Source organism: Cololabis saira, chromosome 4 (assembly GCF_033807715.1).
Source record: "Cololabis saira isolate AMF1-May2022 chromosome 4, fColSai1.1, whole genome shotgun sequence".
Lineage (NCBI taxonomy): Eukaryota > Metazoa > Chordata > Actinopteri > Beloniformes > Belonidae > Cololabis > Cololabis saira.
In genome coordinates, this window is record NC_084590.1 from 48,661,879 (window position 1) to 48,687,367 (window position 25,489).

Here is a 25,489-nt window from a genome sequence, read left to right on the forward strand (position 1 = left end):
TCGAGATCTTATTTTTGGGCAAAATCGAACAGCCCTTACAGGAAGTGTCTTTACCAGACAGAAGGAAGGGACATACCAGTATCAGCCACCAATTGATTGGTGGCTGATACCGATCAATGACAGATCGATTGGTGGCCGATCCCAATCGGTGGCGATGGATTGGCACGTCTCTAGCGTGAGGTAGGTCTAACAGGAAGTGTCTGTAACTCTCTCTCTGCAGACGGTGCTAAAGGAGGGGACTGACCAGTATCGGCCACTGATCGGTATCAGCAACCGATCTGCCACCGATCGATCGGTGGCAGATCGGTTGCTGGTTCTGCGTTAAATCCACACCGAGCAGGTTGCGGTGCAATGAGCACCCCATGGTGCACGCTACGCCGTAGCCTGCTAGCACCTCCCACAATTGTAACTACGCGCCAAGAGGTCGCAGACCAAACACAGACCGAGAGGGCTGTGATTGGTTTGCTTGGTAGCAACGCATTTCCGGTCCTGGTTCGTGAAGCAGTCGTGAACTTTCAGCCTCTTTTCTTCGTGTGTGTGTGATTTTTTTATGTTTTGTTTTTTTGCACAATAGTTGTCCTTATCTCAATTCAATTTCATTTTTTTTAAATCTCTCTGATTCACCGTGACCGGAAAAGTCGGATTAACCATTCAGGAAAAGAACGCGACCCCCTAGCACTCTGGGGGGGAATTGCACTGCGGAGAAAAGGAGTGTTGGAGAAGTCAGAAGGTTCACGACGGCGTCGCAGCAACGGCCTAGGTTCTGCGTCAGTTTAACGCAGAACCATAATTCAGGCTTTACAGGAACAGTAACCGTTTCTCTCTCCAGACGGTGCTGAAGGAGGGGATCGATCAGTACCAGTCACCGATCGATTGGTGGCAGATACTGATCGGTGGTAATTGATCGCTTGGTCTAACAGGAAGTGTCTCTCCCCAGACGGTTCTGAAGGAGGGGAACCTGCTGAAACAAACCAACTCCTTCCAGCGCTGGAAGAGACGCTACTTCAAACTGAGAGGGAGGACGTTGTACTACGCTCAGACCAGCAAGGTAGGTTTACCTGTACAGGTACGCTCAGACCAGCAAGGTAGGTTTACCTGTACAGGTACGTTACTACGCTCAGACCAGCAAGGTAGGTTTACCTGTACAGGTACGCTCAGACTAGCAAGGTAGGTTTACCTGTACAGGTACGTTACTACGCTCAGACTAGCAAGGTAGGTTTACCTGTACAGGTACGCTCAGACTAGCAAGGTAGGTTTACCTGTACAGGTACGTTACTACGCTCAGACCAGCAAGGTAGGTTTACCTGTACAGGTACATTACTACGCTCAGACCAGCAAGGTAGGTTTACCTGTACAGGTACGTTACTACGCTCAGACTAGCAAGGTAGGTTTACCTGTACAGGTACGTTACTACGCTCAGACTAGCAAGGTAGGTTTACCTGTACAGGTACGTTAGCTCAGGTACGTTAGCTCAGGTACGTTAGCTCAGGTACGGTAGCTCAGGTACGTTAGCTCAGGTACGTTAGCTCAGGTACGTTAGCTCAGGTACGTTAGCTCAGGTACGTTAGCTCAGGTATGTTAGCTCAGGTACGTTAGCTCAGGTACGTTAGCTCAGGTATGTTAGCTCAGGTACGTTAGCTCAGGTACGTTAGCTCAGGTACGTTAGCTCAGGTACGTTAGCTCAGGTACGTTAGCTCAGGTATAATAGCTCAGGTATGTTAGCTCAGGTACGTTAGCTCAGGTACGTTAGCTCAGGTACGTTAGCTCAGGTACATTAGCTCAGGTACGTTAGCTCAGGTACGTTAGCTCAGGTACGTTAGCTCATGTATGTTAGCTCAGGTACGTTAGCTCAGGTACGTTAGCTCATGTATGTTAGCTCAGGTACGTTAGCTCAGGTACGTTAGCTCAGGTACGTTAGCTCAGGTACGTTAGCTCAGGTACGTTAGCTCAGGTACGTTAGCTCAGGTACGTTAGCTCAGGTACGTTAGCTGTCCAGGTGAGTCAGGTTCTCAGGTACGTCGTGTACGGAGCTGGTTCCTCCGCTGGGTTTTTATGTTTCTACATCAAACCTGTAGAAGGAAGAAACTAGCTCCTGTACATTAATGACTGCAGAGTAATTAATGATTCATTGATGAATTGGTCCCAATCGATCAGCTCTGTCCGTCTCTCTCCAGTCCATCATCTTTGACGAGGTCGACCTGACGGACGCCAGCGTGGCCGAGTCCAGCACCAAGAACGTCAACAACAGCTTCACCGTGAGTGTTAATTCACCTAATTAACCTGATAATTAACCTGCTAGTTAGGCTCGTTAACCTGCTAGTTTACCTGCTGGTTAGGGGTTAGACCAGGGGTCGGCAACCCGCGGCTCTAGAGCCGCATGTGGCTCTTTAGCGCCGCCCTAGTGGCTCCTGGAGCTTCTTCTTCTTTTTTCTTGTTTTTTTCTCTTTTTTTCCCAATTTTTTCCCTTATTTCTTTTTTTTCTTCTTTTTTCCTTTTTTTAATTTTTTTTCCTTTTTTTTCTCCTTTTTCCTTCCTTTTGCCTTTCCTTTTTAATCTCGACATTTTGACTTTTTTCTCGAAATTTTGACTTTTTTCTCGACATTTCGACTTTTTTCTCGACATTTCGACTTTTTTCTCGAAGTGCATAATCAAATAAAAAATCTTCCCCCAGTTCTAACTAATATAGAAACATGCAGCATGTGTTGCCTTCATTCTAAGGCTGATACAAGACTTTTCATTTTTTGCGGCTCCAGACATATTTGTTTTTTGTGTTTTTGGTCCAATATGGCTCTTTCAGCATTTTGGGTTGCCGACTCCTGGGTTAGATTAATTAACCTGCTAGTTAGGGGTTAGACGGGGGAGGACGGAGCTGGGATCCATCACTCTGACAAACAGCTGTATTTTAATCAATGATTACGAGACATTCTGATCAGTTTGATCTGTTTCTGTCGCTGGGATCAGATGTTCTGGTCTGAACTCTAACGTAGTTCAGTTCTTCAGTTCCCGTCTGGGTCGACCCTGAACCCGGTCAGCTGATCACATGACCCACATCAGATCAGAGCGTCTGCCCATGATGGGAAATGATGATGTCACTTCCTGCCAGGGGGAGCGGACGGAGGTCATGTGACCGACTATTTATAGAAACAGGATGTGAGCTGTATGTGAGGGGGTGTGACATCAGACAGGAAGTTTATATCGTTTATATTGGGGGGCTGTGCTGTGCTGACCACGACGCCACCATGCTGCCCTACCAAAACCTCTTTAAAAACCCTCTAAATACTCTTTAATAACTCTAGCTGACCACAGAGCCGGGGCTGCTGGGAGCAGGTCTGTGACATCACAGACCTGCAGCATCTGAGCAGCATGTGATTGTGGGACTATTTTTATCGGCGGATGAATCCATGTGACGGTAATAACCTCATTCAGACACAACACAGCGTTTGTTTCTGTCTGTTCTCGTGCTCGTTACCTCGTCAGGACCTGGACCTCATGAGGACCAAACCTCCTTTTTTTTTTTTTACTTTTGTCTGCATATATATTAAAGGGGCATGAGGCTCCTTTTAAGAAATGAGACTCTCTAGCGCCACCCTTCACCACGACGGCCGTTGGGGGTACTGCAGCCAACAGTGAAGCCGGCACGGGAGAACGGGAAGAACGGGGAGAACGTGCATGCAGCGTCATGTGACGTCACATCCACAGGACAGCACGGGAAATTCGGCCCCAGCACTGCAGCACATTTTGCAGCACACAGCCTGTTCAAGGCAACGGAGAGATACAGTAGAGGGATCATTCTTTTTGGTTTGGAACGCTTCATCTGACATTATTACTAGAAAACTTAAAACGTTTACGCATTTTTTTCATAAATCCTGCCTCAATCCTGCCTCATGCTCCTTTAATGGTTAATGCCATACCATGTTGGTAAAAACATAAGGCATATATATATGTATACATATGTATATATATATATATATATATATATATATATATATATATATATATATTTATTAGGACCTTTCTGTGTGGAGTTTGCATGTTCTCCCCGTGCTTGCGTGGGTTTTCTCCGGGTACTCCGGCTTCCTCCCACAGTCCAAAAACATGCACGCTAGGTTAATTGGTGATTCTAAATTGCCCGTAGGTGTGAGCGTGAGTGTGATTGTGAGCATGGTTTGTGTGTCTATATGTGGCCCTGTGATGGACTGGTGACCTGTCCAGGGTGTAACCCCGGCCTCTCACCTGAAATGAGCTGGGATAGGCTCCAGCAGACCCCCGTGACCCCGCAAGGGATAAAGCGGGTAAGATAATGGATGGATGGATGGATATGTAAGCGATGATGCCCGACGACCAAGCTGGTACCATCTACAGCAGGGGTGTCAAACTCATTTTGCTTGGCGGGCCGCACGCTCAAAATAACAAAAACGGTGCGAAATTTTTTTTTTCAAATTTTTTTTTTTCCCAGGTCTGTGTTCCAGGTGATACTTGTGTTCCAGGTGATACTTGTGTTCCAGGTGATCACCTAATGTTCACCTGTCTCCTCCAGGTAATCACTCCGTGCCGCCGCCTCATCCTGTGTGCTGACAACAGGAAGGAGATGGAGGAGTGGATGGCAGCTCTGAGGAGCATCCAGAACCGGGCCAACTACGAGGTTAGGAGACCAGTATGAACCAGTATAACCCAGTATGCACCAGTTAGGACCAGTATAGACCAGTATAACCCAGTATGAACCAGTATAAACCAGTATAGACCAGTTCAGACCAGTATAGACAAGTATAAACAGCATCCAGAACCGGGCCAACTACGAGGTTAGGAGACCAGTATGAACCAGTATGAACCAGTATAACCACGTATGAACCAGTATAGACCAGTTCAGACCAGTATAAACCAGTGTTTCTCCCAGTCCACCCAGTTCAGCATGGATCACTTCAGTACAGACCAGTATAGACCAGTTTAAACCAGTATAAACCAGTACAGACCAGTATAAACCAGTACAGACCAGTATAGACCAGTAAAGTCCAGTATAAACCAGTACAGACCAGTACAGACCAGTATAAACCAGTACAGACCAGTATAGACCAGTATAAACCAGTATAAACCAATATAGACCTGTATAAACCTGTATAAACCAGTTTAAACCTGTGTTTCTCCCAGTCCACCCAGTTCAGCATGGATCACTTCAGTGGGCTCCACAACTGGTTCGCCTGCAGCCACGCCAGGCCGAGTTACTGCAACGTGTGCCGGGAAAACCTGGGGGGAGTGACGAGTCACGGGCTGTCCTGCGAAGGTACGAGTCACTACGAGTCACTACGAGTCACTACAAGAACCTGGGGGGGGTTACGAGTCACCGGCTGTCCTGCGAAGGACATATACACATACATATATATATATGTGTATATGTGTATGTATGTTAATGTGTATATGTGTGTGTATTAATGTGTGTGTATAATATGTGTATCTGTGTGTGTATTTTGTGTAGTGTGTGTGTAATAATGTGTGTGTGTGTGTGTGTGTGTGTGTGTGTGTATTAATGTGTGTATAATATGTGTATCTGTGTGTGTATTTTGTGTAGTGTGTAAATTCAAGGCTCACAAACGTTGTGCGGTTCGAGCCACCAACAACTGCAAGTGGACGACTCTGGCGTCGATCGGGAAGGACATCATCGAGGACGAGGACGGGGTGAGACACGTCTAGAACCCTGGATTAGACTAGATTAGATTAGATAAAACTGGATATGTATATATATGTATGTGTATGTATGTATGTATATATATATATATATATATATATATATATATACATATATATATATATATATATATATATATATATATATATATATATATATATATATAAAGACTTTAGCTCGTTAGCTTAATGCTAGCAACATTGCCCTTTGGGCTGTTTCGGACGATTGGGCTCGTGTTCTGGTCCCCTGACCTCTGACCCTTGACCCCCCACCTGATCTCTGACCCCTGACCCCCCACCTGATCTCTGACCCCCCTCTCACCTGCCCCCCACCCCCCTCAGGTGTGGATGCCCCACCAGTGGCTGGAGGGGAACCTGCCGGTGTCGGCTAAATGCTCCGTCTGTGACAAAACCTGCGGCAGCGTCTTGAGATTACAGGACTGGAGGTGTCTGTGGTGCAAAACCATGGTAACACACACATGCACACGCACACGCACACATAAACAAACACACATAAACACACACACACATACATAAACACACACACACATATACACTCTCACACACACACACTCTCCCTCCCTCACCTGTACCCCCCTGTTTTGGGAGAAAATCACTTAAAGGCACACAATTACTCTTTCGCTAGGATAACTGTGTCAAGTTATCCCCCACAAATGGCAGAGCAACAGACAATTACACAGGGCTAGGCCTTATATCTCTTACCTCGACACAGAAGGACTGGAGAGCCGAACAGTCCTGGCAGAGTAGCCAAAAAAACCCGGCTGGGCGTCGTGCACTAGACCCGCAGCTGACTCTGCTCGAACTTCCGGCTGTCTCGTCTTTATACCTGTTACTCAACATCTTGCGGAGGGGGGGGAAAGGGGTCATAGACCCCCGCCTGCAAGCTCTCACAATAAGTCTCGCTTCCCACGGGAGCTAAGTCCCGTGGGAACAAGCGCCTCTCTCACAGTTACATTTGTTATAATAAACAGCAGGTGCAGAGCTGATATGAGCGTCCTTCCACCGGACTGAGACTGTGTTTTGGGAATTCAGGGCATTTCCAGGACACAAAATATATTTTTCTCCCTTCATTCCACCTCTGGCCTGAAAATGTCCGAATTCAAAAACAAGCATAATACATGAGCATAATTAATATGAAAAGTTGAATTCAGGGCATTCCAGGACACCAAACATATTTTACCTTTCACCCCCCGTCTCTCCCCCCAGGTGCATTGTGGGTGATATATACTCTCTCTCTCTCCCCCCAGGTGCATTCTGGGTGCAGGGATCTTCTGTCCTCCAAGTGTCCTCTGGGTCAGTGTAAGGTCTCCGTTATCCCGCCCACGGCCCTGAACAGCATCGACTCTGACGGTGAGAACTGCCCTAAATACCCCCCTAAATACCCCCCGGGGGGGAATACACCCCCATACCCATCTAGAGGTTAGATACCCCCAGATACCCCCCCTACAGGGGAAAATACCCCCAGATACCCCCATATTCCCCCCCTAATACCCAGGGGTGAAAGTAGAGTAAAGTTCTTGCTGGTACTACGACCCCAACCTTCATCATTTATTCTCCTCCCATCTCCAGCTTCTTCATCCCTGAACACGCATTCAATTTTTTTAACGCCTGTACGGTGTAGAAATTAGAAACACAACACTGTGTAGGCCTATAGCAAATTATTTATTTAAATGGTGTAAATAAAGGCCAGTCCGGACCAAGGATTGTCACAGAATAATTTGTAAATGTTGACAAAACTTTCAAAATCATAGCAATTAGTTTTGTTTCAAATTAGAATAAATGTACAGTTAAATTCATCAGCAGCTGAACAGTTAACAAGTCTCTGTCTTTGAACTTTCAGAACATTGGCCACATAAATGAAAAAAGAGTAAAAGATGAGTAAAATGTCTCAAAATGTCTCTTACAATGTGTGCTTTGAAATGGAAAATAATTTCTTAAGCATTTTTTTCATCAAAGAAAAAAACTTAAAACATTTTAAAAAAACGTTACTTCAACATTTTTGACGCTTTTTTCTTTTTTTTTCCTGAAACGAGGAATGAAAACCAATCACAAATATGCTGGTAATGTGTCAGCCAACCACAAAAATCTTTGGAATTTTGGTGGAATCATTTATTTTTTGTCCTTGCCCGTCGGTGCAAATGACTGAATGACTGAATAAATAAAGTGCGTGGTTTGGTCGTGAAAAAATAAAAAGTAACGTTAAGTGAACAATAAATCAAACGCTCCCGTACATGCAGTGTGTGTGTGTTTAGGAAGTAAAGACTGGAATACTATTCACAAAAGCACAAATAGGGGCGTTTTGGGGCAACAGCTTAACCAAAGTGGCAATGAAGATAACTGGGCACAGCAGCTTCCACATGTTCATCTATCTATGAGGAGAGGGCAGTAGTTTTATCAACATGTTCATCTATCTATGACAGGGGTCGGCAACCCAAAATGTTTTAGATCTATATTGGACCAAAAACACAAAAAACTAATTTGTCTGGAGCCGCAAAAAATGAAAAGTCTTGTATAAGCCTTAGAATGAAGAAAAATGGGGAAAGGCGTTTTTATTCTTTATTCTTGCTCTTTTCATACTGTACCAAATAACGAACCAAAACAAATTTAAAATTTTTCAAATAACAAAATAACATATTTGAAGCATTTTTCAGACAATAAAATAACTGAAAAAATCTGAAAAATGGTTCAAATATGTTATTTTGTGACTTGAAAAATATTATGTTTATGTGAAATATGCTTTGTTGATGATAAAATACGTTTCTCTATTTTTCTTATTTTTGTGAGGGGGGATATATATTGTTTTTCGGCACTACCTTGTTCTCTATAGCTGATATAACATGAATTACTCCTATGTGGGATCAATAAAGTTCTTATTTTTGCCATCTGGGAAAATTAAATATATTATATTTGGTGCCTAACTGTTTCTCAAGTATATTAGTGCGTGTGTGAATGAATAAATAATAATAATAATAATATTAATAATAATAATAATAATAATAATACATTTTATTTCTAAGGCGCCTTTCTAGGCACTCAAGGTCGCCGTACACAATAAATGAGACGTAAAATGTACATTTCTTTGTAGAAAGGCGCTTTATAAAAATATGGAAAAAAATATGAAAAAGAGAAAAAAAAGATGAAAAAAAGAGGAAAAAAAATGAGAAAAAAGGGAAAAAAGAGGGAAAAAAGATTAAAAAAAATAAGAGGAAAAACATGAAAGAAAGAGGAACAGGAAAAAAAGATGAAAAGGAGAGAAAAGAAAAAAAAAGCAGAAAAAAGGAGGAAAAAGATTTTTAAAAAAAGTGCGTGTGTGATTGAATAAATGAGACGTAAAACGTACATTTCTTTGTAGAAAGGTGCATTATGAAAATAAGTCCATTTACTTGTATTAGTTTACAGAACAGTCTTGAACATCCAAGATGGCGGCGACGTTGACGTATCGCAGCAGCTCCATGGGAGGAGCCGGATAGATGTCTATGGTCAGACTGATCAGTGATCAATAACATTATTGATCCGTGTATTGATCCTACAGGGTTCTGGAAGGCGTCCTGCCCCCCCTCGTGTTCCAGTCCTCTGCTGGTCTTCGTTAACTCTAAATCTGGAGATAATCAGGGCGTGAAGTTCCTGCGTCGGTTCAAGCAGCTGCTGAATCCGGCTCAGGTGTTTGACCTGATGAACGGAGGCCCGCACCTGGGGTAAGCTAACCGCTACCGCTAACCTGCACCTGGGGTAAGCTAACCGCTACCGCTAACCCGCACCTGGGGTAAGCTAACCGCTACCGCTAACCTGCACCTGGGGTAAGCTAACCGCTACCACTAACCCGCACCTGGGGTAAGCTAACCGCTACCGCTAACCTGCACCTGGGGTAAGCTAACCGCTACCGCTAACCCACACCTGGGGTAAGCTAACCGCTACCGCTAACCCGCACCTGGGGTAAGCTAACCGCTACCGCTAACCTGCACCTGGGGTAAGCTAACCGCTACCGCTAACCCACACCTGGGGTAAGCTAACCGCTACCGCTAACCCGCACCTGGGGTAAGCTAACCGCTACCGCTAACCCGCACCTGGGGTAAGCTAACCGCTACCGCTAACCCGCACCTGGGGTAAGCTAACCGCTACCGCTAACCCGCACCTGGGGTAAGCTAACCGCTACCGCTAACCTGCACCTGGGGTAAGCTAACCGCTACCGCTAACCCGCACCTGGGGTAAGCTAACCGCTACCGCTAACCTGCACCTGGGGTAAGCTAACCGCTACCGCTAACCCACACCTGGGGTAAGCTAACCGCTACCGCTAACCCGCACCTGGGGTAAGCTAACCGCTACCGCTAACCCGCACCTGGGGTAAGCTAACCGCTACCGCTAACCTGCACCTGGGGTAAGCTAACCGCTACCGCTAACCCACACCTGGGGTAAGCTAACCGCTACCGCTAACCCGCACCTGGGGTAAGCTAACCGCTACCGCTAACCCGCACCTGGGGTAAGCTAACCGCTACCGCTAACCCGCACCTGGGGTAAGCTAACCGCTACCGCTAACCCGCACCTGGGGTAAGCTAACCGCTACCGCTAACCCGCACCTGGGGTAAGCTAACCGCTACCGCTAACCTGCACCTGGGGTAAGCTAACCGCTACCGCTAACCCGCACTTGGGGTAAGCCCCGCCCACTCACACCTGTCCTGCGTCTAGCCCCGCCCCTTACCTGTGATGACATCACCGTGTCTTCTCTTCAGGCTGCGTCTCTTCCAGAAGTTCGACACCTTCAGGATCCTGGTCTGTGGAGGAGACGGTAGCGTTGGCTGGGTGCTGTCAGAGATCGACGCGCTAACGCTGCACAAACAGGTAACTAGCTGGTTAACTAGTTAACCTGGTAAGCTAGCTGATTAACTACCATATTTTCTGGACTATAAGCCGCTACTTGCTTCATAGGTTTTCAACCATGCGTCTTATACAAAGGTTATTCTATTCTGTGGATTTTTCTTCCACCGCTCCGGGCGCTTTAACCGGAATTAGAATCAAAACTAAGACAAAATAAATGCAAAGAAGAATACACTACTTCTTCTTTAGCAGATAGAAGTAGAAGCAGATTTCAAACAGATAAATAGATAAATAGATACCGGTTATTTTCTCTTGGTTCTGTCCCGTTTTAATCAGCAAAGTTGCTGCCGTGTTAAAAGACTCTGTTAGGAAAGATCTATTTAGGTACAAACATGTACATCATTTACAGTTCAAAATCCTTCTGTACATGTACTAAATATCTAATCTAACAACATAAATATCTCCGGCTTGCAGATCTTTTTTGCATACAAGTCGGATGCGACTTGTATGCAGGTGCGACTTATAGTCCAGAAAATACGGTAGTTAACCTGGTTACCTGGTAACCAGATTAGCTGGTTACCAGGTAAGGCTGTTGTTGTTGACCTCTGACCTTTGACCCCTGACCTCTGACCCCCCAGTGCCAGCTGGGCGTGCTCCCCCTGGGAACAGGGAACGACCTGGCCCGGGTTCTGGGTTGGGGTTCTGCCTGTGATGACGACACTCAGCTGCCCCAGATCCTGGAGAAGCTGGAGAGAGCTAGCACCAAGATGCTGGACAGGTGAGACACACCTGGGGGGGACAGGTGAGAGCTAGCACCAAGATGCTGGACAGGTGAGACACACCTGGGGGGACAGGTGAGACACACCTGGGGGGACAGGTGAGACACACCTGGGGGGACAGGTGAGACACACCTGGGGGGGACAGGTGAGAGCTAGCACCAAGATGCTGGACAGGTGAGTCAGACAGGTGAGTTAGACAGGTGAGTTAGACAGGTGAGTCAGACAGGTGAGTCAGACAGGTGAGTCAGACAGGTGAGTCAGACAGGTGAGTCAGACAGGTGAGTCAGACAGGTGAGTCAGACAGGTGAGTCAGACAGGTGAGTCAGACAGGTGTCCAGGTGTAACCAGTCTCTCTCTCTCTCTGCAGGTGGAGTATTATGGTGTATGAGACCAAGTTTCCACGGCAACCGTCTTCCTCCACCGTCACCGAGGACTGCAGCGACGACTCCCAGGTACCAGTTCTGGTTCTGGTTCAGGACTTGGACCTGGTCCTGGTCCTGGTCCAGGTCCAGGTCCAGGTCCTGGTCCAGGTCCTGGTCCTGGTTCTGGTTCAGGACTTGGACCTGGTCCTGGTCCTGGTCCAGGTCCAGGTCCTGGTTCTGACCCGTTTCCTGGTCCTGGTCCTGGTCCAGGTCCAGGTCCTGACCCGTGTCCTGGTCCAGGTCCTGGTCCTGGTCTTGGTTCTGGTTCTGGTCCTGGTCCTGGTCCTGGTCCTGGTTCTGGTTCTGGTCCTGGTCCTGGTCCAGGTCCTGGTTCTGACCCGTTTCCTGGTCCTGGTCCAGGTCCTGGTCTTGGTCCTGGTCCAGGTCCTGGTTCTGGTTCTGACCCGGTCCCCTCCCTTCTCCAGGTCCAGCAGATTCTCACCTACGAGGACTCGGTAGCAGCTCATCTGTCCAAGATCCTGACGTCGGACCAGCACTCGGTGGTGATCACCTCCGCCAGGTACTGGGGGTTCTGACCCGGTTCTGGTTCTGACCGGTTCTGACCCGGTTCTGGTTCTGACCCGGTTCTGACCCGGTTCTGGTTCTGACCGGGTTCTGGTTCTGACCTGGTTCTGGTTCTGACCCGGTTCTGACCCGGTTCTGGTTCTGACCCGGTTCTGGTTCTGACCCGGTTCTGACCCGGTTCTGGTTCTGACCCGGTTCTGGTTCTGACCCGGTTCTGGTTCTGACCTGGTTCTGGTTCTGACCCGGTTCTGGTTCTGACCGGTTCTGACCCGGTTCTGGTTCTGACCCGGTTCTGGTTCTGACCCGGTTCTGGTTCTGACCGGTTCTGACCCGGTTCTGACCCGGTTCTGGTTCTGACCTGGTTCTGGTTCTGACCCGGTTCTGACCCGGTTCTGGTTCTGACCCGGTTCTGGTTCTGACCCGGTTCTGGTTCTGACCTGGTTCTGGTTCTGACCCGGTTCTGGTTCTGAGCGGTTCTGACCCGGTTCTGGTTCTGACCCGGTTCTGGTTCTGACCCGGTTCTGGTTCTGACCGGTTCTGACCCGGTTCTGACCCGGTTCTGGTTCTGACCGGTTCTGACCCGGTTCTGACCCGGTTCTGGTTCTGACCCGGTTCTGACCCGGTTCTGGTTCTGACCCGGTTCTGACCCGGTTCTGGTTCTGACCGGTCCTGACCCGGTTCTGACCGGTTCTGACCCGGTTTGGTTCTGACCCGGTTCTGACCCGGTTCTGACCCGGTTCTGGTTCTGACCGGTTCTGGTTCTGATCCGGTTCTGACCCGGTTCTGACCCGGTTCTGGTTCTGACCCGGTTCTGACCCGGTTCTGGTTCTGATCCGGTTCTGACCCGGTTCTGGTTCTGACCGGGTTCTGGTTCTGACCGGGTTCTGGTTCTGACCCGGTTCTGACCGGTTCTGACCCGGTTCTGACCCGGTTCTGACCCGGTACTGGTTCTGACCCGGTTCTGACCCGGTTCTGACCCGGTTCTGACCCGGTTCTGACCCGGTTCTGACCCGGTACTGTCTCTGTTCCAGGGTTCTCTGTGAAACCGTCAAGGACTTCGTGGCTCGAGTTGGAAAAGCTTACGAGAAAAACACGGAGAGTTCGGAGGAATCGGAGGCGATGGCCAAGAAGGTGAGTCAGCTGTTCGATTTCTGCTAGGTCACTGTTGTTTCTGATGAGTCATCGTTGTGTTTCTGATGAGTCATCGTTGTGTTTCTGATGAGTCATCGTTGTGTTTCTGACGAGTCACCGTTGTGTTTCTGACGAGTCACCGTTGTGTTTCTGATGAGTCATCGTTGTGTTTCTGACGAGTCACCGTTGTGTTTCTGATGAGTCATCGTTGTGTTTCTGATGAGTCACCGTTGTGTTTCTGATGAGTCATCGTTGTTTCTGACGAGTCACCGTTGTGTTTCTGATGAGTCATCGTTGTGTTTCTGATGAGTCATCGTTGTGTTTCTGACGAGTCACCGTTGTGTTTCTGACGAGTCACCGTTGTGTTTCTGATGAGTCATCGTTGTGTTTCTGACGAGTCACCGTTGTGTTTCTGATGAGTCATCGTTGTGTTTCTGATGAGTCACCGTTGTGTTTCTGATGAGTCATCGTTGTTTCTGACGAGTCACCGTTGTGTTTCTGATGAGTCATCGTTGTGTTTCTGATGAGTCATCGTTGTTTCTGATGAGTCACCGTTGTGTTTCTGATGAGTCACCGTTGTGTTTCTGACGAGTCACCGTTGTGTTTCTGATGAGTCATCGTTGTTTCTGATGAGTCATCGTTGTTTCTGATGAGTCACCGTTGTGTTTCTGATGAGTCACCGTTGTTTCTGATGAGTCACCGTTGTTTCTGACGAGTCACCGTTGTGTTTCTGATGAGTCACCGTCGAGGCCGGTTTTAGGGGGGGCAGGGGGGGGCTGTGTCCACCCAAACGTGCGTCCTGCCCACCCAATCAAAGTTATGGGGATCCTTTATTTTTTTATAATTTTATTTTTTTATAAATCTAAAAAAATATCACAGAATATCTGTAACGTTTCTGATTGGGTCTGCACTGCGCATCATTTTTAGACACAACAATGAACGCATACCGCAAAAGTTGTGTCTCGGCGGAGGGACCCGGTGTTCAGAACAGCACACACTGAAGGCTGATTTATGGTTCCGCGTTACACCAACGCAGAATGATGCGCGTCGCCGCGTACCCTACCCCGTACCTCACGGCGTAGCTGTGGCTCCAGACCTTGCAAGGCACCGCAGCGCCGCCACCCGCACCGCCACCCGCACCGGCGCTCTCCGCCCTCGCCGGGATGGAGACGCCTCTCTCCATCCCGGTCCATGCCGTGCAGGCTGTGGAACCGCCAGCCTGCCGCGGGACCTTCTAAATCAACGCAGAGCCTACGCCGTAGGCTACGATTGATTGATAAAAAAAAAAAGCAAAAAACATCAAATAAATGCATCCTCAACAGGGCACAAGCCAGTGTCCTATTTGTGCCGGTGTTCTGCCATGTTTTGCTGCTTTGCCAAAAATGCTACCTAATGGTTTTCTACCTTTGCACAGCTACAATTTTTGTGTTTTATTTTTTTCTATGTTTTACTCCCTAAACCACTTCCTTGTTTCTTGCCAGGCCGTTATTGTAAATAAGAATGTTCTTAATGACCTGCCTGGTTAAATAAAGGTGAATGACTGAATGAATATCAAATAAAGCGATAGAATTGTTTTTTTTTTCTCTTTATCGTATAATGTTCACAAAGTGTAATGCAATTCATGTCATGGGTCGTGTATTTTGATGGATCAAATACTCAACATCCCATATGATCCATTTTACATCGTGCAAGAAATGATTGGCGGGGCAATCAAACTTTGAAAATCGACTGTGCGCGTGCGCAGAACCACAAAGTAGCATTTCTCGGCCGGTAGCAAGGATTGGCAGAACACCGGTCCCAAGCCCGGGTAAATGCAGAGGGAAGTGTCAGGAAGGGTTAGGGTTAGCATACTGTGGAGAAGATAGATGAACTGATATGATGACAGTATAGTTTTCTATGCATTTCCGGGGTTTGACCCCCAAAATTTTTTCGCCCGCGCCGCGTTGCGCCCACCCTACATTTCAGTCTGCCCACCTTAGTGGGCCTCGCTAAATCCGGCCCTGGTCATCGTTGTGTTCCTTTGTTTCTGATGAGTCATCGTTGTGTTCCAGTGTTTCTGACGAGTCATCCTTGTGTTGCAGTGCTCGGTGCTGATGAGTCACCTGTATTTTTTTGACGGGTCATGGTTGTGTGTTGCAGTGCTCGGTGCTGAAGCAGAAGCTGGATTCCCTCCTGAAGACTCTGAGTGAAGAGTCCCAGGCCTCACCTGTACCTGCACCTGTACCTGCCCCGGTGGCCCCGCCCCCCACCATCACCGAGGAGGGGGAGGAGCTCGACCTGCTGACCCCGCCCCTCCACCTGGCCCCACCCCCTCCCGTCCCGAGGCCCCTTCCCCCTTCCGCGGCGGCGGCCATTTTTAAACCGCGGGAGCAGCTGATGCTACGAGCTAACAGTCTGAAGAAGGCGATCCGGCAGATCATCGAGCACACGGAGAGAGGTGGGTCACATGATCACAGGTAGGGTCACCTGGACAGGTAGGGGGGTCACCTGACCACGGAGAGAGGTGGGTCACATGATCACAGGTAGGGTCACCTGGACAGGTAGGGGGGTCACCTGACCACGGAGAGAGGTGGGTCACATGACCGGGTCACCTGACCACAGGTGGGTCACCTGGACAGGTAGGGGGGTCACCTGACACCTGACCACAGAGAGAGGTGGGTCACATGAGCGGGTCACCTGACCACAGGTGGGTCACCTGGACACACCTGGACATGACCCAGGACAGGTGTGTAGTTCAGGACAGGTGTGTACGTCCAGGACAGGTGTGTAGGACAGGTGTGTAGGGTGTAAGGTGGAGGTGGTGTCAGCCTCCTTAACCCAGATTGGAAGTTGGTTCCATAGTAGTGGTGCCTGATAGCAGAACGCCCGCCCTCCAAATCTACATTTAGATACTCTAGGAACTACGAGTAAACCTGCACTCTGGGAGCGGAGAGCTCTGCCAGGAACATAAGGCACTGTCAGGTCTTGTAAATACTGCGGAGCTAAGCCGTTTTGGGCTTTATACGCAAGTAATAACATTTTTAATTGGATTCTGAATTTTACGGGTAACCAATGGAGCGACGCTAACACTGGAGAGACGTGGTCTCTCCTGCTGATTCCTGTCAGTACTCGTGCTGCTGCATTCTGGATCAGCTGGAGCCTATTCAGCAAATTACTTGGACATCCTGCTAATAACACATTACAGTAGGGGTGTAACAATATATCGTGCCACGAAATTTCGCGATACAAAAAACGTCACGAAACGTGTCGTGGAGTTGACAAAGTGTATTGCGATATTGGATCATTAATATTAATCTATTGTGTTGACTAGAACGGCGCATCCAACCACGCGTTCCGACCGCGCCTCGACCCGCGGACCAAAATCTTCCTCCGCTCAGAAGAAACTAGTACCGTTTTGGTCCCGATCACGGGACTCTTGCAGGATTTTGAGCTCTGAACTTTTAAGTCTGGTGTAGAGTTAAGCCTTACCTTATTAAATTAAACCTTTTTGGGGTGGTGAGTAGGATAAACACGGGGACAACTTCTGCTGAGTTCCAGTGTACTTTAATGTCCCTCAACAGTGTAGGATTTTAGAACATCAACACAGCACCTAGTGCCGTACTGTGGCGTATCACTCCGCCCAATCTAAAACAGACTAATCACTACAGATAAACTGACTAGTGTCATTATAGTCCCTGATTTACAAAATATAAAGAATATATTTATAAAATAATGAACCCTGAATTACCAAAATAACCTTAACAAAAATAAATCTTCTCTTACACTTATAAGGTGAGCATGAATTAATCTGTTTAATGATGTAAAATTGTATGTATTTATTTACTTTTATTTATTTATTTATTTATTTAATTTTAGTTGTTAAATTTCTGGAAAAGAAAAAAGTCAAATCATACATGAGAGAAACTATTCAGTTTGTGGCTAAATATTTGTACTTGTATGAAACTGAAGATCATAATGCAAACCTGACATTTACTTTTAGTTCAGTTTGTGGAAAATGGTTGGCCTGGCTTTCTCTTTAAAACTTGTGTGTTATCAATGTGTCTTCTCTGTGTTCCAGCTGTGGATGAGCAGAACGCTCAGACCCAGATCCAGACCCAGATGCATATCCAGAACCAGATCCAGGTCCAGAACCAGGTCCAGAACCAGGTCCAGAACCAGGTCCAGGTCCAGTTCTCCCAGGTGCGTCTGGTGGAGGAGGAAGAGGAGGATGAAGACCAGGACCAGGTGTCCCAGTCCCACAGCTGCATGCAGCATGGCGCTAGCAGCGCTAGCAGAGGTAAGACAGGTTCCTGGGACAGGTGGACAGGTGGACAGGTGTCCCAGGTGTTGACTTACCCGTCTCTGTGTCCAGTGTCTCCCTGTGAGAAGCTTATCAGCAAAGGAAGCTGCGCCTCACTTCCTGTCCAGACAGGAAGTAGGGAGGACCTGCTGAACACCAGGATCCTGTATCCAGGTGAGTGTGATGTCACCGTCCAGGTGGTAGTGATGTCACCGTCCAGGTGTAATGAGACCTCAGTATGTTGTCGTCCACGGCAACCCCAATCTTTTAAAGTTGGATCAAAGTCTCTACGATATCGCGTTGCCGTGCAACAAGCGTCCAAATTTGCGTTAGCATCAAAATGAGCATAGTTGAATATCTCAGAAAGCGTAATAGCTAGCATGATGAAACAAAAATATGTTTTAGTACAACGCGTCCCGGGTTTGTCAACGTTGTAATGATGTCTGTATGATAAACCGTTGCCCAGCAACAAGTGTCCACAATAAAATGGAATTTATTTTTAATTGAAAGTTAAATATCGCAAAAACTGTAATACGTAGCATAATGAGGTTGTACAGTCCTTTAGTGCCAATCGAGCCGAGTCTTTGATGAGTGTGATGTCATCACCCAGGTGAGTGACAGGTGTCTCTGTCCTCAGGTCTGTCCAGCAGCTCCGTCATCAGCAGGTTGCTGGTCAACGCCGACCCGTTCAGCTGCGACCCGGATAACCTGTAAGCCCCGCCCACAAAAACACCTGTACACCTGTACACACCTGCACACCTGTGTGTGTGTGTGTGTGTGTGTGTGTGTGTGTGTGTGTGTGTGTGTGTGTGTGTGTGTGTGTGTGTGTGTGTGTGTGTGTGTGTGTGTGTGTGTGTGTGTGTGTGTGTGTGTGTGTGTGTGTGTGTGTTAATGTGTGGATATGTATTTGTGTGTGTGTATGTTACTGTGTGTATAATGTGTGTGTGTGTGTGTGTGTGTGTGTGTGTGTGTGTGTGTGTGTGTATTAATGTGTATTCATGTGTGTTTTCAGGGACTGCTACACAGAGAAGTGCGTCATGAACAACTACTTTGGAATCGGCCTCGACGCCAAAATCTCTCTGGATTTCAACAACAAGAGAGACGAGCATCCGGAGAAGTGCAGGTACGGAACCAGAGCTGGAACCAGAACCGGAACCAGAACCTGGACCTGTGTGTGTATGAGAGGTCGTGTACATAATAATAATAATTAAAGCTGCAAGCAGCAATGAACGGGCCCTCGCGCGTGCAATTTTTAACCAATAAAAGTCAAGGACTCGAAAACTCACGATTTTGATAACTTTTCATCGTTAATGTCTTTTGTGTCTCCTGAGCGAGTTTTATGTCGAACGGACAATCCTATGGAGCCAAATCAAGGCCAAAAGTTCTGCTAATGAAAATGAAAATAAAATTGTAATTGAAAAACTTTTTTTTTTAGACCGTACTTGGCACCAATCGCAGTATAAAAGCAATAAACTATAGACTGTACAGTTCAACAGCCACACTTTAAAGTTTGACATTTCCCACTTCCACATACTACCGTGAACGCATCGCAGTATCGTTTGCGATGCAAAACAGCTTTTTAAACAGAAATGTGTCACTAATATCAGTTTTTTCCACTGCAAATCATGTGAATATAGTTAGACCCTCCAGAAAAATGCGATTACGCGATCGCATAATTCATTGCATAATCAGCCAAATGGCGCAGATTACGCGGGGATACATTTATTCCTAAAAGGGCGCATATTTCCCGCGATGATCGCATATGTCCGCGCTGAATATGCGAATTATGCGGGGCTCGCTTGATTTCACTGCATCATCGCCGCACATTTTCGCATAAAGTTTGGAAAAGGGGGGAAGTGTGTGAGTGACATGTCGGGACGCCCGGTCGCGAAGTGCGGGACCCGCCCGGGGACCTCCGCACCCCTCGCAGAAACCGCCACCCCCCCAAACAGCAGCTCTCACCCGCGGGGGTGAGAGGAAAAAGGGAGTGCCGTCTCCGCCGAGCCCCCCGCTTGCGCGGTGGGCGCGGCTGCCGGGGGACTCATGATCCGCGCTGACCGCGTACCACTGCGCCTGCGAGGGCCGGCGGAGGCGGGCGCACGCTCCCATCCACTTGGGGGATCTTGGCAGCGGACGCATGGGGTGACGGAGCTCTGTCTCGTCCCCCCGCTGTGCCGGTGCGCCCGGCAATCACCCGAGCACCGAGCCGCGGGCTGGAGGGAGAGAGACAGCCGGCCCCCGGGCCGCCACTGCCCCTCTCCTCTCCACCCGCACTCTCCTTTTTTTTTCGCCTACGACCTCAGATCAGACGAGACAGCCCGCTGAATTTAAGAGGGAAGAGCTCAGCGCCGAATCCGCAACTTTCCGCATATTCCACGACTTCCCGCATATTCCGCAACTTCCAGCATATTCCGCAATTTCACCGCATAAAAGCACATAAAAAACCCGCACATTTAATCGCATAATCAATTATTTTAGCCCGCAAAATCAAGGATTTTTGCCCGCGTTTTTCTGGAGGGTCTCTGTTCTGCTGTCACTCATGATGCCACGCCCCTCTCAGTTGATGCCACGCCCCCTACGCCAGATCAGGGCCAAAAGTCTGAAACTGAAATAAAAAGATCTGAAACTGAAAAAAAGATCTGATACTGAAAAAAAAAATTGAAACTGTAAGAAAAAAAGTTCATGATCAAAACTTACAAATTAGCAAAAAAGTACGACACGTGAAAATGGCAGAAATTGCAGCAAAATTACACAATTAATTAAAAATGGCCGACTTCCTGTTGGGTTTCAGCCATGGCGCCAAGAGACTTTTCTTTAAGTTGCGACATGATACAGGTGTGTAACGATTTTCGTGCATGTACGTCAAACCGTATTGTGGGGCTTGAGGCACAAAGTTTTCTAGGGGGCGCTGTTGAGCCGTTAGGCCACGCCCATTAATACAAACCATTAAATATCACATTTTTCACCAGGCCTGGCTTGGTGCAAAGTTTGGTGACTTTTGGGGCACGTTTAGGGAGAAAAAAGGCCCTCATTTCGTCTGAAAAATAAAAATTTTATTTGTAAAGCACTTTTCATAAAATAATAGTAAGTGCTACAGAAACAAAATCTGTGTCTCCCCAGGAGTCGGACCAAGAACATGATGTGGTACGGAGTTCTGGGAACCAAAGAGCTGCTGCACAGAACCTACAAGAACCTGGAGCAGAGAGTCCTGCTGGAGGTGAGACCAGAACCAGGACCGGGACCAGGACCGGGACCAGGACCAGGACCGGGACCAGGACCGGGACCACGACCCGGTCTGGTCCAAGGGGGTCCGGTCTCTGCTGGTCCTGCTGCACCTGCAGCCACAACCACACCCTTACAGAGCAGCCTCGGCTCCTGGTCTGACCCGGGTCTGACCCACTTTTTTTTTTTTTTGTTCTCAGTACAAACATCATGAGACATAACCGTAGAAACAACAGTCGTATCAGACACATGATCTCAGAACAAACATCATCATATCAAAGGTTTGATCACAAGAGCAACATATTCCTATCAGATACATGTGTGCATATTTATGTAACATACTTGATTTATTAAAGAAAATAGTGAGCAAAAAGAAAAGAAATAGAGAAGAAAAAAGAAAAGAAGAAGATAGAAAATAAATTTAACTAAAGGGGTATAGAGGTTGTCACTGTGTTAGTAGTTTTATTATAGGCTCCATCTCTTGATAAACATGTTTTTGTGTAACCTCAGGGAGCAGCTTATCTGATCCATCATAGATATCCCAGATAATCCACTGGTTATAGTTAGGTGGTTCAGTCTTCAACCACTTGATTGTGATACACCGATGTCTCCACTGCAGTTCCCCCAACATTTATCAGTATGTGTTGGACTCATCTCTGCAGTTATCTGTGGTGTCCCAAAGTATCTAACAATAACTTTCCAATAACAGATTTGTGGTTCTGAGCCGGTTCTAAACCAGTTCTGACCCGGTTCTGTTTGTGTTGCAGTGCGACGGCCGGCCCATCCCCCTCCCCAGCCTGCAGGGCATCGCGGTTCTGAACATTCCTAGCTACGCAGGAGGAACCAACTTCTGGGGAGGAACCAAGGAGGACGACGTGAGTGATGATGTCACTGATGATGTCACTGATGATGCCAGCTGACCCATGATGTTATTGAGTGCGTTTACATGGGAAGTTTAATTCCTCTTTAATTAGTGCCACGGCTGCGCCAAGAGGCACGCCTCCTCCATAGCTATGCAATAGCAATGGAGGAGGCGGGCCTCTGGCGCAGCCGTAACTAGTCCCGCAGCTTTGAGAAAACGCGAAAAGTAAAAACGTAGAAACGTGCGCCTTAAGCGGGAATCGAGTGGTATGACTTTTATTAGCGATTGGTGCGCACGTTTTTGCAACGTGCAAAAACGTGCGCTTTTGGCGCCATCCGGAACGCATTGGGAGAACTTTGGGGCCTCACCACTCGCACACCGTTACTCAAAAAATTCTGGACCGAATTAGAATGTTGTAGACCCTGAATTTAACTACAGTCCTGTCAATTTTCAGAGCGATGGCACAAATAGTTTTTGCACAAAGTGCAAAAACATTTCCAAACTAATGGGGAGACTTTCCCATGTAAGTGTATGGCGCAGAATGTAATAGTGTGGATGGTATGAGGTTAAAAAAAAATCCAAAATTCACCTTTTTTCTGAGTCACCTAACTTTCTCATGCTTGCACGTAGAAATGTCATTTAAACTTCAAAACGGAGGAAAACTTCTCTTCTCTCTCCAAACCTGAAACGGCTTTTTCCTAAAATGTACACTTTTCAAAATAAGAGCACTCAAGTGAGGACTGGAAATCACTTTTTTGTCAAATCTAGAGTGGGGCTGTCAATTGCTAGAGTGCGGGAAAGAGTAAAAAAATAACCATAATTTTTATTTGTAACTCGAGCTCACGGCCGAACCGTGAAAGGGAGACATATAATTTTTGGTCAGAATGTAGACATACGTGTTGGAAAATGTGACTTTGATAGGCGGGGTATGCACAAAATTTAAACGGGGGGGGGGGGGGGGTAAAGCGGCACGAATTCCTGCCTCTGTCTCCATTGGCTGTAATGTAATCAAAAGTTTTCTTCAAAAAAATCTCACTTTGTTTTCGCACCTTCATTGGTGAAAATTAGCCCTGCCCCTTCTTCTGATTGGCCGATATGTGATATTCCGGTAACTTTTGAGTGGTTTGACCTAGAGAGTCGTGGGTGGAGTCATCGGACTCGGTATTGAGTCCTTGACCATAATTGGTGCAAATTAGCCCCGCCCCTTCTTCTGATTGGTTGATATGTGATAGTCCAATAACTTTTGAATGGTTTGATATAGGAAATGTCATCAAAATCGCAATCATCCGGCAGTAGTCCCGTGGCACTTCAAAATTTCCAGGGAATTTTGTGTCTAGTTCAGAATTAAAATTAAATCTGATTTAAAATGAGTAAAAATGACCATGTAACCACCTGATTCCGAATGAAAATGGCCATTCCAAATTAAACGAAGTAAGTGGCTGGTTTATTCCCATTTTCCCCATCATCCCATCCGAATAGAATAATTCCAGATCATGTTTACACTCATTCCTCTTTAAATTAATTCCGGTCTTTCTTTCTGCTCGTTTCCTCGCCCGTCTGTCTCCATGACGCTTATATTCCGCGCTGGGCTTGTTCTCCAAACAAAGTTTCAAGATGGCAGCACGCAGTAAACGCTGGTCAAGAGCAGAGACCATTTATTTAATAAATAGCTGGGAGGAACTGGAAACAATTAAAAAAACATATGGAAACAGGAAACATCAAAATGGTGAGCTTTTCAAAGTTGTAGCGGCTAAGTTTGTTTTTCTTCCGGTAGTTTAACTTCCGGTCCGCCCCCTATCCAATCAGAACCTTCCCAACCCCCAGACCTGGAGAGGAATTGGAGAAAGACCATCAAACCTGTTTCCATGGAAACCTCCATTCAGAATTACTATTTCCATGTAAACTTTAAGGAAAATAGTTTAATTCTGAATTATTTCATTTGGATTATTAATTAATTCAGAATTAAAAAACATCATGTAACCGTGGCCAGTGTGTTGATGTGTCAGCTGGCTGATGATGTCACTGATGATGTCACTGATGATGTCACTGATGATGTCACAGACGTTCACGGCTCCGTCCTTCGATGATAAGATCCTGGAAGTGGTCGCCGTGTTCGGCTCCATGCAGATGGCTGTTTCCAGGGTGATCAACCTGCAGCACCACCGCATCGCCCAGGTACCTGTCTGACTCACCTGTATATACCTGTACCTGTACCTGTCTATACCTGTCTGACCCACCGCATCGCCCAGGTACCTGTCTGTCATACCTGTACCTGTACCTGTCTGACCCACCGCATCGCCCAGGTACCTGTCTGTCATACCTGTACCTGTCTGTCATGCCTGTACCTGTACCTGTACCTGTCTGTCATACCTGTACCTGTCTGTCTGACTCACCTGTATATACCTGTACCTGTACCTGTCTGTCGTACCTGTACCTGTCTGTCATACCTGTACCTGTCTGTCATACCTGTACCTGTCTGTCATACCTGTACCTGTCTGTCATACTTGTACCTGCACCTGTCTGTCATACCTGTACCTGTCTGTCATACCTGTACCTGTCTGTCATACCTGTACCTGTACCTGTCTGTCATACCTGTACCTGTCTGTACCTGTCTGACCCACCGCATCGCCCAGGTACTCACCTGTATATACCTGTACCTGTCTGTCATACCTGTACTCACCTGTACACCTGTCTGACTGCTCACCTGTCTCACCTGTCTGACCCCTGGTTGTCCCCCATCCGCCCTACGAGTGTGTTTACGAGTGTTTTCGAGTGTTTTACGAGTGTTTGACGAGTGTTTTCCGAGTGTTTCACGAGTGTGTTTACGAATGTTTCACGAGTGTTTTACGAGTGTGTTTACGAGTGTGTTTACGAGTGTGTTTACGAGTGTTTTACGAGTGTTTCACGAGTGTTTCACGAGTGTGTTTACGAGTGTTTCACAAGTGTTTTACTAGTGTGTTTACGAGTGTTTTACGAGTGTTTCACGAGTGTTTTACGAGTGTTTCAAGAGTGTGTTTACGAGTGTTTTACGAGTGTGTTTACAAGTGTTTCACGAGTGTGTTTACGAGTGTTTCACAAGTGTGTTTACGAGTGTTTTACGAGTGTGTTTACGAGTGTTTTACGAGTGTGTTTACGAGTGTGTTTACGAGTGTGTTTACGAGTGTGTTTACGAGTGTTTCACGAGTGTTTTACGAGTGTTTCACGAGTGTTTTACGAGTGTTTCACGAGTGTTTTACGAGTGTTTCACGAGTGTGTTTACGAGTGTTTTACGAGTGTTTTACGAGTGTGTTTACGAGTGTTTTACGAGTGTTTCACGAGTGTTTCACGAGTGTGTTTACGAGTGTTTCACAAGTGTTTTACTAGTGTGTTTACGAGTGTTTTACGAGTGTTTCACGAGTGTTTTACGAGTGTTTCAAGAGTGTGTTTACGAGTGTTTTACGAGTGTGTTTACAAGTGTTTCACGAGTGTGTTTACGAGTGTTTCACAAGTGTGTTTACGAGTGTTTTACGAGTGTGTTTACGAGTGTTTTACGAGTGTGTTTACGAGTGTGTTTACGAGTGTGTTTACGAGTGTTTTACGAGTGTGTTTACGAGTGTTTTACGAGTGTTTGACGAGTGTGTTTCTGAGTGTGTTTACAAGTGTTTTACGAGTGTGTTTACAAGTGTTTTACGAGTGTGTTTACAAGTGTTTTTACTAGTGTGTTTACGAGTTTCATGAGTGTTTTTTACGAGAGTGTTTTACGAGTGTGTTCACGAGT

The 25,489-nt window shown here is 47.0% G+C and overlaps 1 protein-coding gene across 4 annotated transcripts in view; it reads left to right on the forward strand.

Annotated features, from left to right (window-relative positions):
* The window catches only part of LOC133442051 (diacylglycerol kinase delta-like), a 41,346-nt gene that overhangs the window by 4,667 nt on the left and 11,190 nt on the right, over nucleotides 1-25,489 (forward strand). For 2 of the 4 annotated variants that reach the window (XM_061719942.1, XM_061719943.1), the window contains exons 2-22: nucleotides 938-1,048; nucleotides 2,175-2,255; nucleotides 4,538-4,642; nucleotides 5,146-5,278; nucleotides 5,564-5,670; nucleotides 6,022-6,147; nucleotides 6,948-7,050; nucleotides 9,233-9,395; nucleotides 10,428-10,536; nucleotides 11,151-11,290; nucleotides 11,659-11,743; nucleotides 12,139-12,233; nucleotides 13,270-13,369; nucleotides 15,509-15,806; nucleotides 17,427-17,645; nucleotides 17,721-17,822; nucleotides 18,286-18,358; nucleotides 18,661-18,771; nucleotides 20,769-20,865; nucleotides 21,638-21,745; nucleotides 23,794-23,907. In XM_061719942.1, coding sequence (XP_061575926.1) covers nucleotides 938-1,048; nucleotides 2,175-2,255; nucleotides 4,538-4,642; nucleotides 5,146-5,278; nucleotides 5,564-5,670; nucleotides 6,022-6,147; nucleotides 6,948-7,050; nucleotides 9,233-9,395; nucleotides 10,428-10,536; nucleotides 11,151-11,290; nucleotides 11,659-11,743; nucleotides 12,139-12,233; nucleotides 13,270-13,369; nucleotides 15,509-15,806; nucleotides 17,427-17,645; nucleotides 17,721-17,822; nucleotides 18,286-18,358; nucleotides 18,661-18,771; nucleotides 20,769-20,865; nucleotides 21,638-21,745; nucleotides 23,794-23,907 — 2,580 coding nt within the window. Of the gene's footprint in view, nucleotides 1-937; nucleotides 1,049-2,174; nucleotides 2,256-3,335; nucleotides 3,410-4,537; nucleotides 4,643-4,778; nucleotides 4,800-5,145; nucleotides 5,279-5,563; nucleotides 5,671-6,021; nucleotides 6,148-6,947; nucleotides 7,051-9,232; nucleotides 9,396-10,427; nucleotides 10,537-11,150; nucleotides 11,291-11,658; nucleotides 11,744-12,138; nucleotides 12,234-13,269; nucleotides 13,370-15,508; nucleotides 15,807-17,426; nucleotides 17,646-17,720; nucleotides 17,823-18,285; nucleotides 18,359-18,660; nucleotides 18,772-20,768; nucleotides 20,866-21,637; nucleotides 21,746-23,793; nucleotides 23,908-25,489 lie in introns of those variants that run through there. The other 2 variants (XM_061719944.1, XM_061719945.1) reach the window with 2 other exon arrangements.